At 41.2% G+C, this 11,310-nt stretch overlaps 1 protein-coding gene across 4 annotated transcripts in view; it reads right to left on the bottom strand.

The window, feature by feature from the left end:
- Positions 1-10,774, bottom strand: part of MANBA (mannosidase beta) — a 113,293-nt gene extending 102,519 nt beyond the window's left edge. For 3 of the 4 annotated variants that reach the window (XM_040477296.1, XM_040477311.1, XM_040477305.1), the window contains exon 1: positions 10,556-10,774. In XM_040477296.1, coding sequence (XP_040333230.1) covers positions 10,556-10,732 — 177 coding nt within the window. In that variant the 5' untranslated portion in view covers positions 10,733-10,774. Of the gene's footprint in view, positions 1-1,613; positions 1,906-10,555 lie in introns of those variants that run through there. The other variant, XM_040477318.1, reaches the window with a different exon arrangement.
- Positions 10,775-11,310: the final 536 nt, after the last annotated feature.

The raw sequence follows: 11,310 nt of genomic DNA, 5'->3' as shown, positions 1-11,310 counted from the left end.
GAGAGAGAGAGAGAGAGAGAGAGAGAGAGAGAGAGAGGGAGGGAGAGAGAGAGAGAGAGAGAGAGAGAGAGAGAGAGAGACTGAATCTAATGCAGGCTCCATGCCCAGGCCAGAGCCTGATCCCAGGCTTGATTTCATGACCATGAGATCATGACCTGAGCTGAAATCAAGAGTCAGACACTTAACCGACTTAGCCACCCAGGTGCCCCCTACCTTCAAATTTTTTTATCATTACAGTTAACCCTCAGGGGTACAGTTAACAGTAAGTGCTCCTAAACCCTGCATGGTCAAAAATCTGATTAACTTTTGGCTCCCCAAAAACTTAACTACTAATAGCCTACTATTGACCAGAAACTTTACCAATAACATGATTAACATATTGTGTATGTTATATGGATTATATACTGTATTCTTACAATAAACTAGGCTAGAGAAAAGAAAATGTTAAGAAAATCATAAGGAAAACACATTTATAGTATTGTGCTGTATTTACTGAAAAAAATTCATGTGTAAATTCAAACCCACGTTGTTCAAGGATCAATTGTATTTCCTTTATCTGTTTCTAAAATCAGTTGACCTCTTTTTTAAAAAGAAAACAATAAGCAAGGTTGATAAATGACTTGGCCAGAATGGTTATAAGATGTTGTTGTAGGCTGGACCTACAAGTTGCACAAGTTGCAACATATGTGAGAAGAAACAAAAATGGCACCAAAATTCCAGGCCTCATTTACTGAGAAAATGTTGGTGCTCTTATTAGAAATAGGTAGAGGTGCCTGGGTGGCTTAGTCGGTTAAGCATCTGACTTCAGCCTAGGTCATGATCTCATGGTTTGTGGGTTTGAGCCCCACATTGGACTCTGTGCTGACAGCTCAGAGTCTGGAACCTGTTTCAAATTCTGTGTCTCCCTCTCTCTCTCTCTCTCTCTCTCTGCCCTTTCCCCACTTGTGCTCTCCCACTCTCTCTCTGTCTCAAAAATAAATAAGTAAACATAAAAAAAAAGGAGACAGATAAAAGAAGAAAAACTAAGGATTGGGAGAGTTGAGAGAAGAGGTATCTGCATATATCGAGTTTCAATACTCCATGAAGACATTCAGGTAGAAGAGTGGAGCCAAATCTCCAGACACAAATCAGGAGGACAGAGTTAGAGATGAAGGCACCAGACCAGTTGTGGCACAGAGGTAATGGCTGAAACTAAGAGACTTCTGAGTCACAGAGAATAAGGAAGTGATGTGTGCACTGACCCTCAGGAATTATTGCATTTATCAAGAACTTCTGACAAATGGGATGCTTCTAGTGATATATTTTGAACAGTAGTATGCTGTGCTCATCACTGTGTTTACTGGACATCTTTAAATTTTTTTTTTTCAACGTTTATTTATTTTTGGGACAGAGAGAGACAGAGCATGAACGGGGGAGGGGCAGAGAGAGAGGGAGACACAGAATCAGAAACAGGCTCCAGGCTCTGAGCCATCAGCCCAGAGCCCGACGCGGGGCTCGAACTCATGGACCGCGAGATCGTGACCTGGTTGAAGTCGGACACTCAACCGACTGCGCCACCCAGGCGCCCCACTGGACATCTTTAAATTAAAACAGTAATTATTCTCTTTGCTTACTATTTATTCTTGCCAACAGGCAGCGTGGGCCATGAAAAGATGCGGGTTGAATCCTTGTCCCACCATTTATTAGATGCATGCTCTTAGGCCATAACTTGTGTGAGCCTCAGTCAGTATAAGTAATGATACTTATTATTAAGGGTTGCGGTGGGAATTATGTGAACAGGTGCACCTGAAAGGGCCAAAGAGAGTGCATTGCACATGGAAAATATTACATAGTTATTACATGCAGATGAATTTCACAGTCTAGGTTGACTATATACACCTATGGGTGATGAAGACCAGCCAGCCTAAAGATTGAACTCTCAGATGATGCTTTGATTCCCAGTGTTGGGCCATGAGAAGCAAATCCTCCTATGCCCTAAATACACCTGACAAGGCATCAAACGAAGAAGCATGTGTCCAGGTTTAAGGATCAGGATTTTCTTTTTTTTTTTTTTTTTTAAAGTTTATTTATTTGAGATAGAGAGCATGAGCAGGGGAAAGGCAGAGAGAGAAGGAGAGAGAGGATCCCAAGCAGGCTCTGCTCTGTGCTGTCAGTGCAGAGCTGGACGCAGGGCTTGAACCTACAAATTGTGAGACAAGAGTGGGGTGTGCAACTGAGCAACCGAGGCACCCCAAGAATCAGGATTTTCTAAAGCTATCTCTAAAAAAAAAAGGCTTGGGGCACCTGGGTGGCTCAGTCAGTTAAGCATCTGACTTCGAGCCCACATCAGGCTCTGTGCTGACAGCTCAGAGCCTAGAACCTGCTTCGGATTCTGTGTTTCCCTCTCTTGCTCTCTGCCCCTCCCCCACTGTGCTCTCTTTATCTCTCAGAAATAATAAATGAATAAACTTAAAAAAAAGGCTTAAAAAATAAAAGAAAAAAGGCTTAAAAACCTTGTGATTTTCTCTTCCTCAAAACTGAATGACTATTTCTGCTCAAATTTAAACTTCAAATGCAGAGTCCTTAGCTAATTTATCTCCTCAATGCCACACGTTGTTTAAGCAGTCGAACTTCTAGAGACCCTATAGATCTTTAAATGATTCCTTTCCTAAAAGATTTTGAAATCACTTCACATAAAATGGTCCAATAAAACCAAGTATCCCATTTTTAAGTCTTTTGTAGAAGGTGAGTATGGCAACCAGAAAAAGTACCTCTTCTTTTTTTTTTTTTTTTAATTTTTTTTCAACGTTTATTTATTTATTTTTGGGACAGAGAGAGACAGAGCATGAAGGGGGGAGGGGCAGAGAGAGAGGGAGTCACAGAATCAGAAGCAGGCTCCAGGCTCTGAGCCATCAGCCCAGAGCCCGACGCGGGGCTCGAACTCACGGACCGCGAGATCGTGACCTGGCTGAAGTCGGACGCTTAACCGACTGTGCCACCCAGGCGCCCCAAGTACCTCTTCTTTAAAAATAAATTTATGTTTGGCCATTTTGGACCATCATTGTGACACCTCCTTCTCTGAAACACAACAAAAATATTAAAATGGTGATAACGGTATTATACTTGGAGACCCACAGTGAAATGTTTGAGAATGAAATGATGTGATATCTGGGACTGCTTCAAGTAAGGGGTAGTATAATGACTGGACAAAGAAACAAAATGGACTGTGCTGAAGCCAGGTGATGGGTAAATGGGGGTTCATTGAGTTACTTTTTTTTTTATTTGTTTGAAATTCACCATAACAAAAAGCTTTAGAAGTATATTCACATGGCAATTGCCTCTTGGCTACTTTCAGAGTACAAGAATATACAAAATCTTCTCTGACCATCTGTCCCAGTTACATTATGAAGGATAGAAGGCAGTAATAAAATTTAGAGAAAAAGTTCTAAGCATTTGGTGTCTACCATTTTTTAGTACATGTAGATATTCATATATTTATAATATATTTTCTTCTATTTTTAAGTGTAGATTTAAGTGTAGAACACATCATCAAAATGGAATCTATATAGTTATTAAAAATTATTCTAGATCTATATTTATAGACACTTGTGGATGGAGAAAGATGTTCATCATATATTTTAAATGAAGAAGTACTTACAAAACTATTTCAGAAATTGATTTAATTTTTATATGATTGTATTTGTATATACTTAGAAAAATCTGGAAAGATACACATGAAAAATTTTACAGTGATTACTCCTGCTTTGTAGTATGCTTTTCATTATTTTTTCCTTGTTCTTTATATTTTATATTTTTGTGCATCAATTTTGTTGTTGTTGTTCAATAAGCATTAAATATTTGGAGTGCCTGGGTGGCTCAGTAGGTTAAACGTCTGACTTCGGCGCAGATCATGATTTCGCAGCTCATGAATTTGAGCCCTGCATCGGATTCTGTGCTGACAGCTCAGAGCCTGGATCCTGCTTCAGATTCTGTGTCTCCCTCTGTCTCTCTGCCCCACCTTGCTCATGCTCTATCTCTCTCTCTCTCTCTCAAAAATAAACATTTAAAAAAAATTTTTTTAAGCATTAAATATTTATAATGCTTTAAAAAGTAATTTTAAAAGAGGGAATGAGAAAAGTATCAGTATATGAGAATTTCATACATGAAAAACTAATGTTTTATATCAATGAACAAAAGAGAAATTGTTAAATTATGGGATATAAAAAACTAACCATTTGAAAAAAATTCAAATGGATCAATATTTTAAATTTTTTTTTCAACGTTTATTTATTTTTGGGACAGAGAGAGACAGAGCATGAACGGGCGAGGGGCAGAGAGAGAGGGAGACACAGAATCGGAAACAGGCTCCAGGCTCTGAGCCATCAGCCCAGAGCCCGACGCGGGGCTCGAACTCACGGACCGCGAGATCGTGACCTGGCTGAAGTCGGACGCTTAACCGACTGCGCCACCCAGGCGCCCCAGAATGGATCAATATTTTAAATATGAAAAGGAATTATAAAGTTACAAAAAAAGAAATATTTGTAAATATTTATTTAATTGAGAGAGAGGGAATTATTTTCAAAGCATAATATCAAACAAAGAAACAATCATAAAAGGAAAAAACCTTATAAGATTTCAATACATAAAACTTTAAAACATCTATGTGATAAAATACATCATTAATGAATGGGACATTTTCGAAAACATGTACCAAATAAAGAGGTCTAACAAATCTATATTTTAAAAGATTAATAGCTAATAGAAAAATAAAGAACATGAATAAGTAACCGCAAATCACCAATAAACATGATAAAAATTGTTCAACCTTACTACAAAGTAAATTGTTCTTGTCTTTTATTTTTTAAACATTTTTTAATGTTTATTTATTTTTGAGAGACAGAGAAACAGCAAGAGTGGGGAGAGGCAGAGAGCGAGACACAGAATCTGAAGCAGGCTCCAGGCTCCGAGCTGTCAGCACAGAGCGCAAAGCCGGGCTTAAACTCGTGAACTGTTGAGATCATGACCTGAGCCGAAGTTGGCCGCTCAATTGACTGAGCAACCCAGGTGCCCCTGCTTCTGCTTTTTAAAATAATATCCAAATCTAGCACTTAAAATGAGCACTGGGATAAAATGATAATGGGAGCATAAAACTGTTACAATTTTTATTGAAAAAAAAACTGAGAAGTACATATTATAACACTAAAAATGTGCATACCCTTTGAATCAGCAATCGCACTTCTAAGAATTGTCTAAGAAAATAAGGATATACACTAACTAAAATTTAGCTAAAAGGATCTTCACCAAAGAATAGAAAAAAATCAAGTAAGACAACAATCCAACAGTAAGTGACTGATTATAAATGGTAGCAAACGTACACAATGAAATAAAAAAGAGCCATTAAATATGGTTTGTTAGAAATATGTTTATTGTATGTAAAACTATCAAAAACACTCTATACAAAAAAAGTTGTTAAACTGTAAACAATTATCAAAAGTGTATACAGACAGAAAAATTCTGAATGGATATAGTACATTTAAAAATTTTAATAGTTATCTCTGAAACCCAGGTTTCCAAGTTTTCTTCTTCTTACTACCTATATTTTCTAATTTGGGCACAGACTCTCTAATTTGAGAGTATCTTTTATTTCAAAAGGAAAAAAAAAGCTTTTCAAACTTGCACTACTGAGGAATTGAATAGGAAAGCTGAGACCTTTCCTAACAAGAGTCCCCTTATCTAAGCACTTATATCTTATCATCTGCCTCACAAGAATGTGACCTCCTACAAAATAGGAACTGAGTCTTACTCATTTCTTTTTTACTGTAATGCATACTTTAGTGTGTGGTATAATAGTAGGCTGAATGAATGAATGATAACCTTTAACAGGAAGCTCAAAAGACTCTCCAAGACACCTAAGATTTAGATTCTGTATAGGAAATACAGTCACCTATGAAACACCCATGCTGGCCACAGGAGCCTCTCAGTAAATATGAATTCCATTTAATCAACTGTTCAGACCGAAAAATCCTGAACTTTTCCTTGACTCCTCTTTCACACCTTATGCCCAATCCATCAACAAATCAAACTGAAATAATCCTACTGGTTCTACATTTAAATGTGTTCTCATGGCACCTGGCTGGCTCAGAGAGCTAAGCATCTGACTCTTGATTTTGGCTCAGGGCATGATCTCACTGTTTGTGGGTTCGAGCCCCACATCGGGCTCTGAGCTGACAGTGCGGAGCCTGCTTGGGATTTTCTCTCTCCCACTCTCTCTGGCCCTCCCCCATACTCTCTCTTTTAAAATAAACTGGGGCGCCTGGGTGGCGCAGTCGGTTAAGCGTCCGACTTCAGCCAGGTCACGATCTCACAGTCCGTGAGTTCGAGCCCCGCGTCAGGCTCTGGGCTGATGGCTCGGAGCCTGGAGCCTGTTTCCGATTCTGTGTCTCCCTCTCTCTCTGCCCCTCCCCCGTTCATGCTCTGTCTCTGTCTGTCCCATAAATAAATAAAAACGTTGAAAAAAAATTAAAAATAAATAAATAAATAAATAAAATAAACTTACAAAAAATATATACATATATACATATATATATATACACACATATATATACATATACATGTATACACACACACACACACACATATATAAAATGTATTTTCACAATCCTCAAAAAACTAAAAACAGAACTACCCTATGACCCAGCAATTGCACTACTAGGCATTTATCCACGGGATACAGGCACGCTGTTTCAAAGGGACACATGCACCCCCATGTTTATAATAGCACTATCAACAATAGCCAAAGTATGGAAAGAGCCCAAATGTCCATCGATGGATGCATGGGTAAAGAAGGTGTGGTATATATATACAATGGAGTATTTACTCGGCAATCAAAAAGGATGAAATCTTGCCATTTGCATCTACGTGGATGGAACTAGACGGTATTATGCTAAGTGAAATTAGTCAGAGAAAGACAAAAATCATATGACTTCACTCATATGAGGACTTTAAGAGACAAAACAGATGAACATAAGGGAAGGGAAACAAAAATAATATAAAAACGGAGGGGGATAAAACAGAAGAGACTCATAAATATGGAGAACAAACTGAGGGTTAAGGGAAGGGGTTGTGGGAGGGGGGGATGGGCTAAATGGGTAAGAGACACTAAGGAATCTACTCCTGAAATCATTGTTGCACTATATGCTAACTAATTTGGATGTAAATTTAAAAAAATAAAAAATAAAACAAGTTATGAAATGCAAAAAAAAAAAAAAAATGTCTACACTCATACAAGCCACATGTGTAAACAGATAAACTAAGATTCTACACCAAGAAAAAAAAAAAGTGTTCTCCCAGGATTTCTCACCAGTTTGCTGCTGCCACCTTGGTCCAAGCAGGAAGTTATCTCCTGTCCATTCAAAAGTAATAGTCCTGTACTTAGTGTCCATGCTTTCATTCTGCGGCAGTCTTCACATAGCCAGAATGATTTTCTAATAGGCAGATCCATTCATGCAAGTCTAAGCTCAAAACTCCCAATAAAGTCCCATCATATGCAGAATAAAATCCAAGGCGTTTCCCATAGTTTATAAGCCCTGCATGGTCCGCCCTTGATGCCTTCTTTGAACACATTCCCTTTCTCTCTGGCTTACACTGGCCAGCTCACTAATCCTGGAACTTGCCGAGCATGCTTCCACCTCAAGGCCTCTCCCCTCTCCACTCCGGCCTTTTTTCCCTCTTTGCTGAGAATGCACTTCTTCTTAAAACAGACCTTATCAAAAAGATCTCTGTTTAAAAGTCACTTTATCAAAATGGCTATCTTTAACTACTTTATTTTAATAGGAATCCTTCCCAACCAGCCTCCTATGCTCCCTTCCTTTAATCGGCTTTATTTCTCTTAGGTGCACCACCCAACATTATGTTACCTATTAATTTGCTTATTGTCTATCTCCTCCACTAGAATGTCTATTGGCACAGAGTTTGTTTCTTCACCACTCAATTTCAAGCACTTTGAATAGTGCCTGCTATGTTGGAAGTACTAAATAAATACTTATGAGATAATTAGGTAAATGAATAAGTAAATGACTTTGGCAAGATATGTTTCAAGTTCTTGTGTAAACACAGTATGGGGGCCACTGCCTGCTCTAAACTATAGAATATTTCCTGAGGGCCAACACCAAAAAAGGATGGCAATGTTGTAATAAAGCAGGTGGAATAAAAGTAGCATATTATTCAGTAATAATACTGATGTTGCTGGTGATTAGGCTTGGAGTTCTCCAATTCCCAAAAGCCTTCCCCATTTCTCATCCCACTACCATTTAAAACCCACATCCAGGGGCGCCTAAGGTGGCTCAGTCAGTTGAGCATCCAACTTCGGCCCATGGTTCGTGGGTTCAAGCCCCACATCAGACTCTGTGCTGACAGCTCAGAGCCTGGAGCTTGCTTCAGATTCCATCTCCCTCTCTTTTTCTCTCTCTGCCCCTACTCTGCTTGTGCTCTCTCTCTCTCTCTTAAAAATAAATAAACAGGGGCACCTGGGTGGCTCAGTCGGTTAAGTGTTCAACTTCTGCCTAGGTCATGATCTCGCCATTCCCAAGTTTGAGCCCTGTGTCGGGCTCTGTGCTGACAGCTCAGAGCCTGGAACCTGTTTCAGATTCTGTGTCTCCCTGTCTCTCTCTCTCTCTCTCTCTCTCTCTCTCTCTCTCTCTCTCTCTCAAAAATAAAATAAACATTAAAAAAATTTAATAAATAAATGAATATTTAAAATAAATAAAACCCACATCCACCTTACTAAACTTAAAGTTCTTCTACGAATTTGAAATATTTGGCAAACAATGTAAATTATTTTCAGGAGGAAAAGTCAGTTATTTCACACTGTGAGCAACCTCCTTCTCATTAGCTGGTAACCAAACATTGTTTCTTAATATGTAGCCTCATAAAATGGAACAATCATCCTACTTGCTAAAACCACTATTTCCCATTGCCTTAATTTTATCAGTGAAATGAGGAAAGGAGAGACCCTGCCAAATAGACACAGGAATTCTCAAGATATATGAGTGAAGCCTCAGGGTACCAAGGTAGGCTGTGGTCTATGTCACAAGCAGTTTGTTAACTAAAAATAGTGGAAGTACCTAAATTTGAGAATTACTTGTTTTAAAAAATAAACTGGACTGTGGTCAGTGTCATTCATTTACAACATTCACTTCCTTTCTGATACATATTTCTTGAAAAAAAGCTAACGTGTACAAGATCATAAATTTTGCATAACCCCAGTTGACAATCGCGTCATTTAAGTACACTGTTAATGACACTCCTGAAAGTCAACCACAGTGCTTCAAAAACAATTTTTCAAAACACTGCGGTAAGAGTAGCACAGTTGAGAATCCAGGCTACGGAATGGAGTCAGGCCAGCCTGGGCTAGATTTCTACTTCTGCCACTTAATTGTTGTGTGATCTTAGGTAAATCCTCTAACTTCTCTGGGCTCCATAAATCCATATCATCCATAAAATGCAAATAAGAAGATCTACTCTGTAGAGTTGTTATGGGGACTGGGACAATGCGTCAAGTACATCTTGTCCCAGGTAAACACGATTGAAAGATATTCCAAGTACATCTTTTCCCAAGCAAGAACGATTTTAATTTTTTAAATGTTTTTATTTATTTTTGAGAGAGAGCGAGAGCAAGCAGAGGGAGGAGTGGAGAGAGAGGAGGACAGAGGATCTGAAGTGGGCTCTGTGCTGGGCTCGAACTCACCAACTATGAGATCATGATTTGAGCCCCCCAGGCGACCCTCTATCAGAGCAAGAACAATTAAAGAATGGGAAAGCCACATGCAGCTGACGGAACCATAAAAACAGCAGAGGGTGGAAAAGTTGCTTGCAAACCTCTGCACACAACAAACCTCTTGTCCTCAACAAGTGGTCTATAAGTTGGACAACTATTAAGACACACTCACACACGCATCACATGCCCTAAGAAACACCTTTCTTCGTATCCCAATCAGCCTTAAAAATTATTTAGCCTTTACACTAGCACTAGTAATCCAACCTTACACTTACTTGTACATCTCATTCTCCTCACCCTACATGCTGCATCATTCCCAAATCTGACTCCCTGAGGCCTACAAGCAAAAGAGAAAAACTGAGACATTACTCAATATAGTTAACAGTTGGCAAAACTATTGTCCCCTGAAGTGTCCACACAGTAAAACAGGAATCCCCTGCCTTATGCTTTGTCAGTAACAGGACCTTTCTACACACTCTTCAGTGGACAGCTATGGCAATAGGAAAACAACCAGTAGAAATACTGTTTGCCCTGTACGAACTTCCGCTTTCCAGAATCATCGACGTGCCTGACTGGCTCCGTCTTATTTCCACCAAGCCCGGAAGCCACCGGTGCTCTCTGCCAACAGAAGGCAAACTGCTTCAGCATTTCCCTGCCACAGACCAGAAGAGGCAAGAGTAAAGTTAGATCTAAACCCGGGGAACAAAGCCCAAGGCTTGGGGGCTGCCAAGCCGTTCCTTGGCCGCTCTCACCACGAGGGGCACGTGGTGCTGGCTCCGGCGGGGCGGCCGCACGCAGTACCTGGATGAGGCCCCGCTGGAACAGGGCGCTGTGCACGCAACCGGGGACCCTCCCCGGCAGCTCCAGCGAGCCGTTCCCGCTGCGGATCCTCCAGCTTCCCCGCAAGCTGAGGCTGCGGGCTGCGGTAGTGGGCCCCGCCCCGCACAGGGCGAGCAGCAGAAGCAGGCGGAGGTGCATACCGCGAGCAGCAGCCGCGATCCCCAGACAGGAGGCCGCGGAAGCACGGGTCCCCTCGGAACAGGCCGGGGCTCTGGCGCTCCCCCGCCCGGGCCCCGCCCCCAGGTCAGCTGAGCTGTGGGGACCCGCCCCGGCTCCCACTGCAACGCGGGTGGGCGGAGAGCGCAGATCCCCGGCAGACCGGCAGAAGCCGGTCCTGGGCTGGTACCTCTGCAGTCTGAGCACTGCTCCGCGCTTTTACCCGCCGCTCCGGTGTCTTAACGAGAGGCGAGAACTGTGCACGGTAATTGGGACACCCAGTTTCCTGGGCACAAAGTGGTGCGCAAAGCCTCGGAAAGCTCAAGAACACAGAGTAGGATGACAAGACACAGCTAGAGAGGCTCCTGACTGCTTCAGAGAACCGAAACACCGAGACATTCACCACCTCATTCCCCCCAAACTTCCCCAGACGCTCATCCACGCTGCAGGTGTCTTCCTGGCGTGGTAACGCTCACCTCCTGCACCTCCATAGGTTGGTCTCAGGGCGTACTCCCACCCTTCGAAGAGTAAACAATAACTAAAATTGCCTAGGGGCACCT

Source organism: Herpailurus yagouaroundi, unplaced genomic scaffold, assembly GCF_014898765.1.
Source record: "Herpailurus yagouaroundi ecotype Mexico unplaced genomic scaffold, PumYag 28, whole genome shotgun sequence".
NCBI classification, from domain to species: domain Eukaryota; kingdom Metazoa; phylum Chordata; class Mammalia; order Carnivora; family Felidae; genus Herpailurus; species Herpailurus yagouaroundi.
This window is presented reverse-complemented; position numbering and strand designations above follow the sequence as displayed.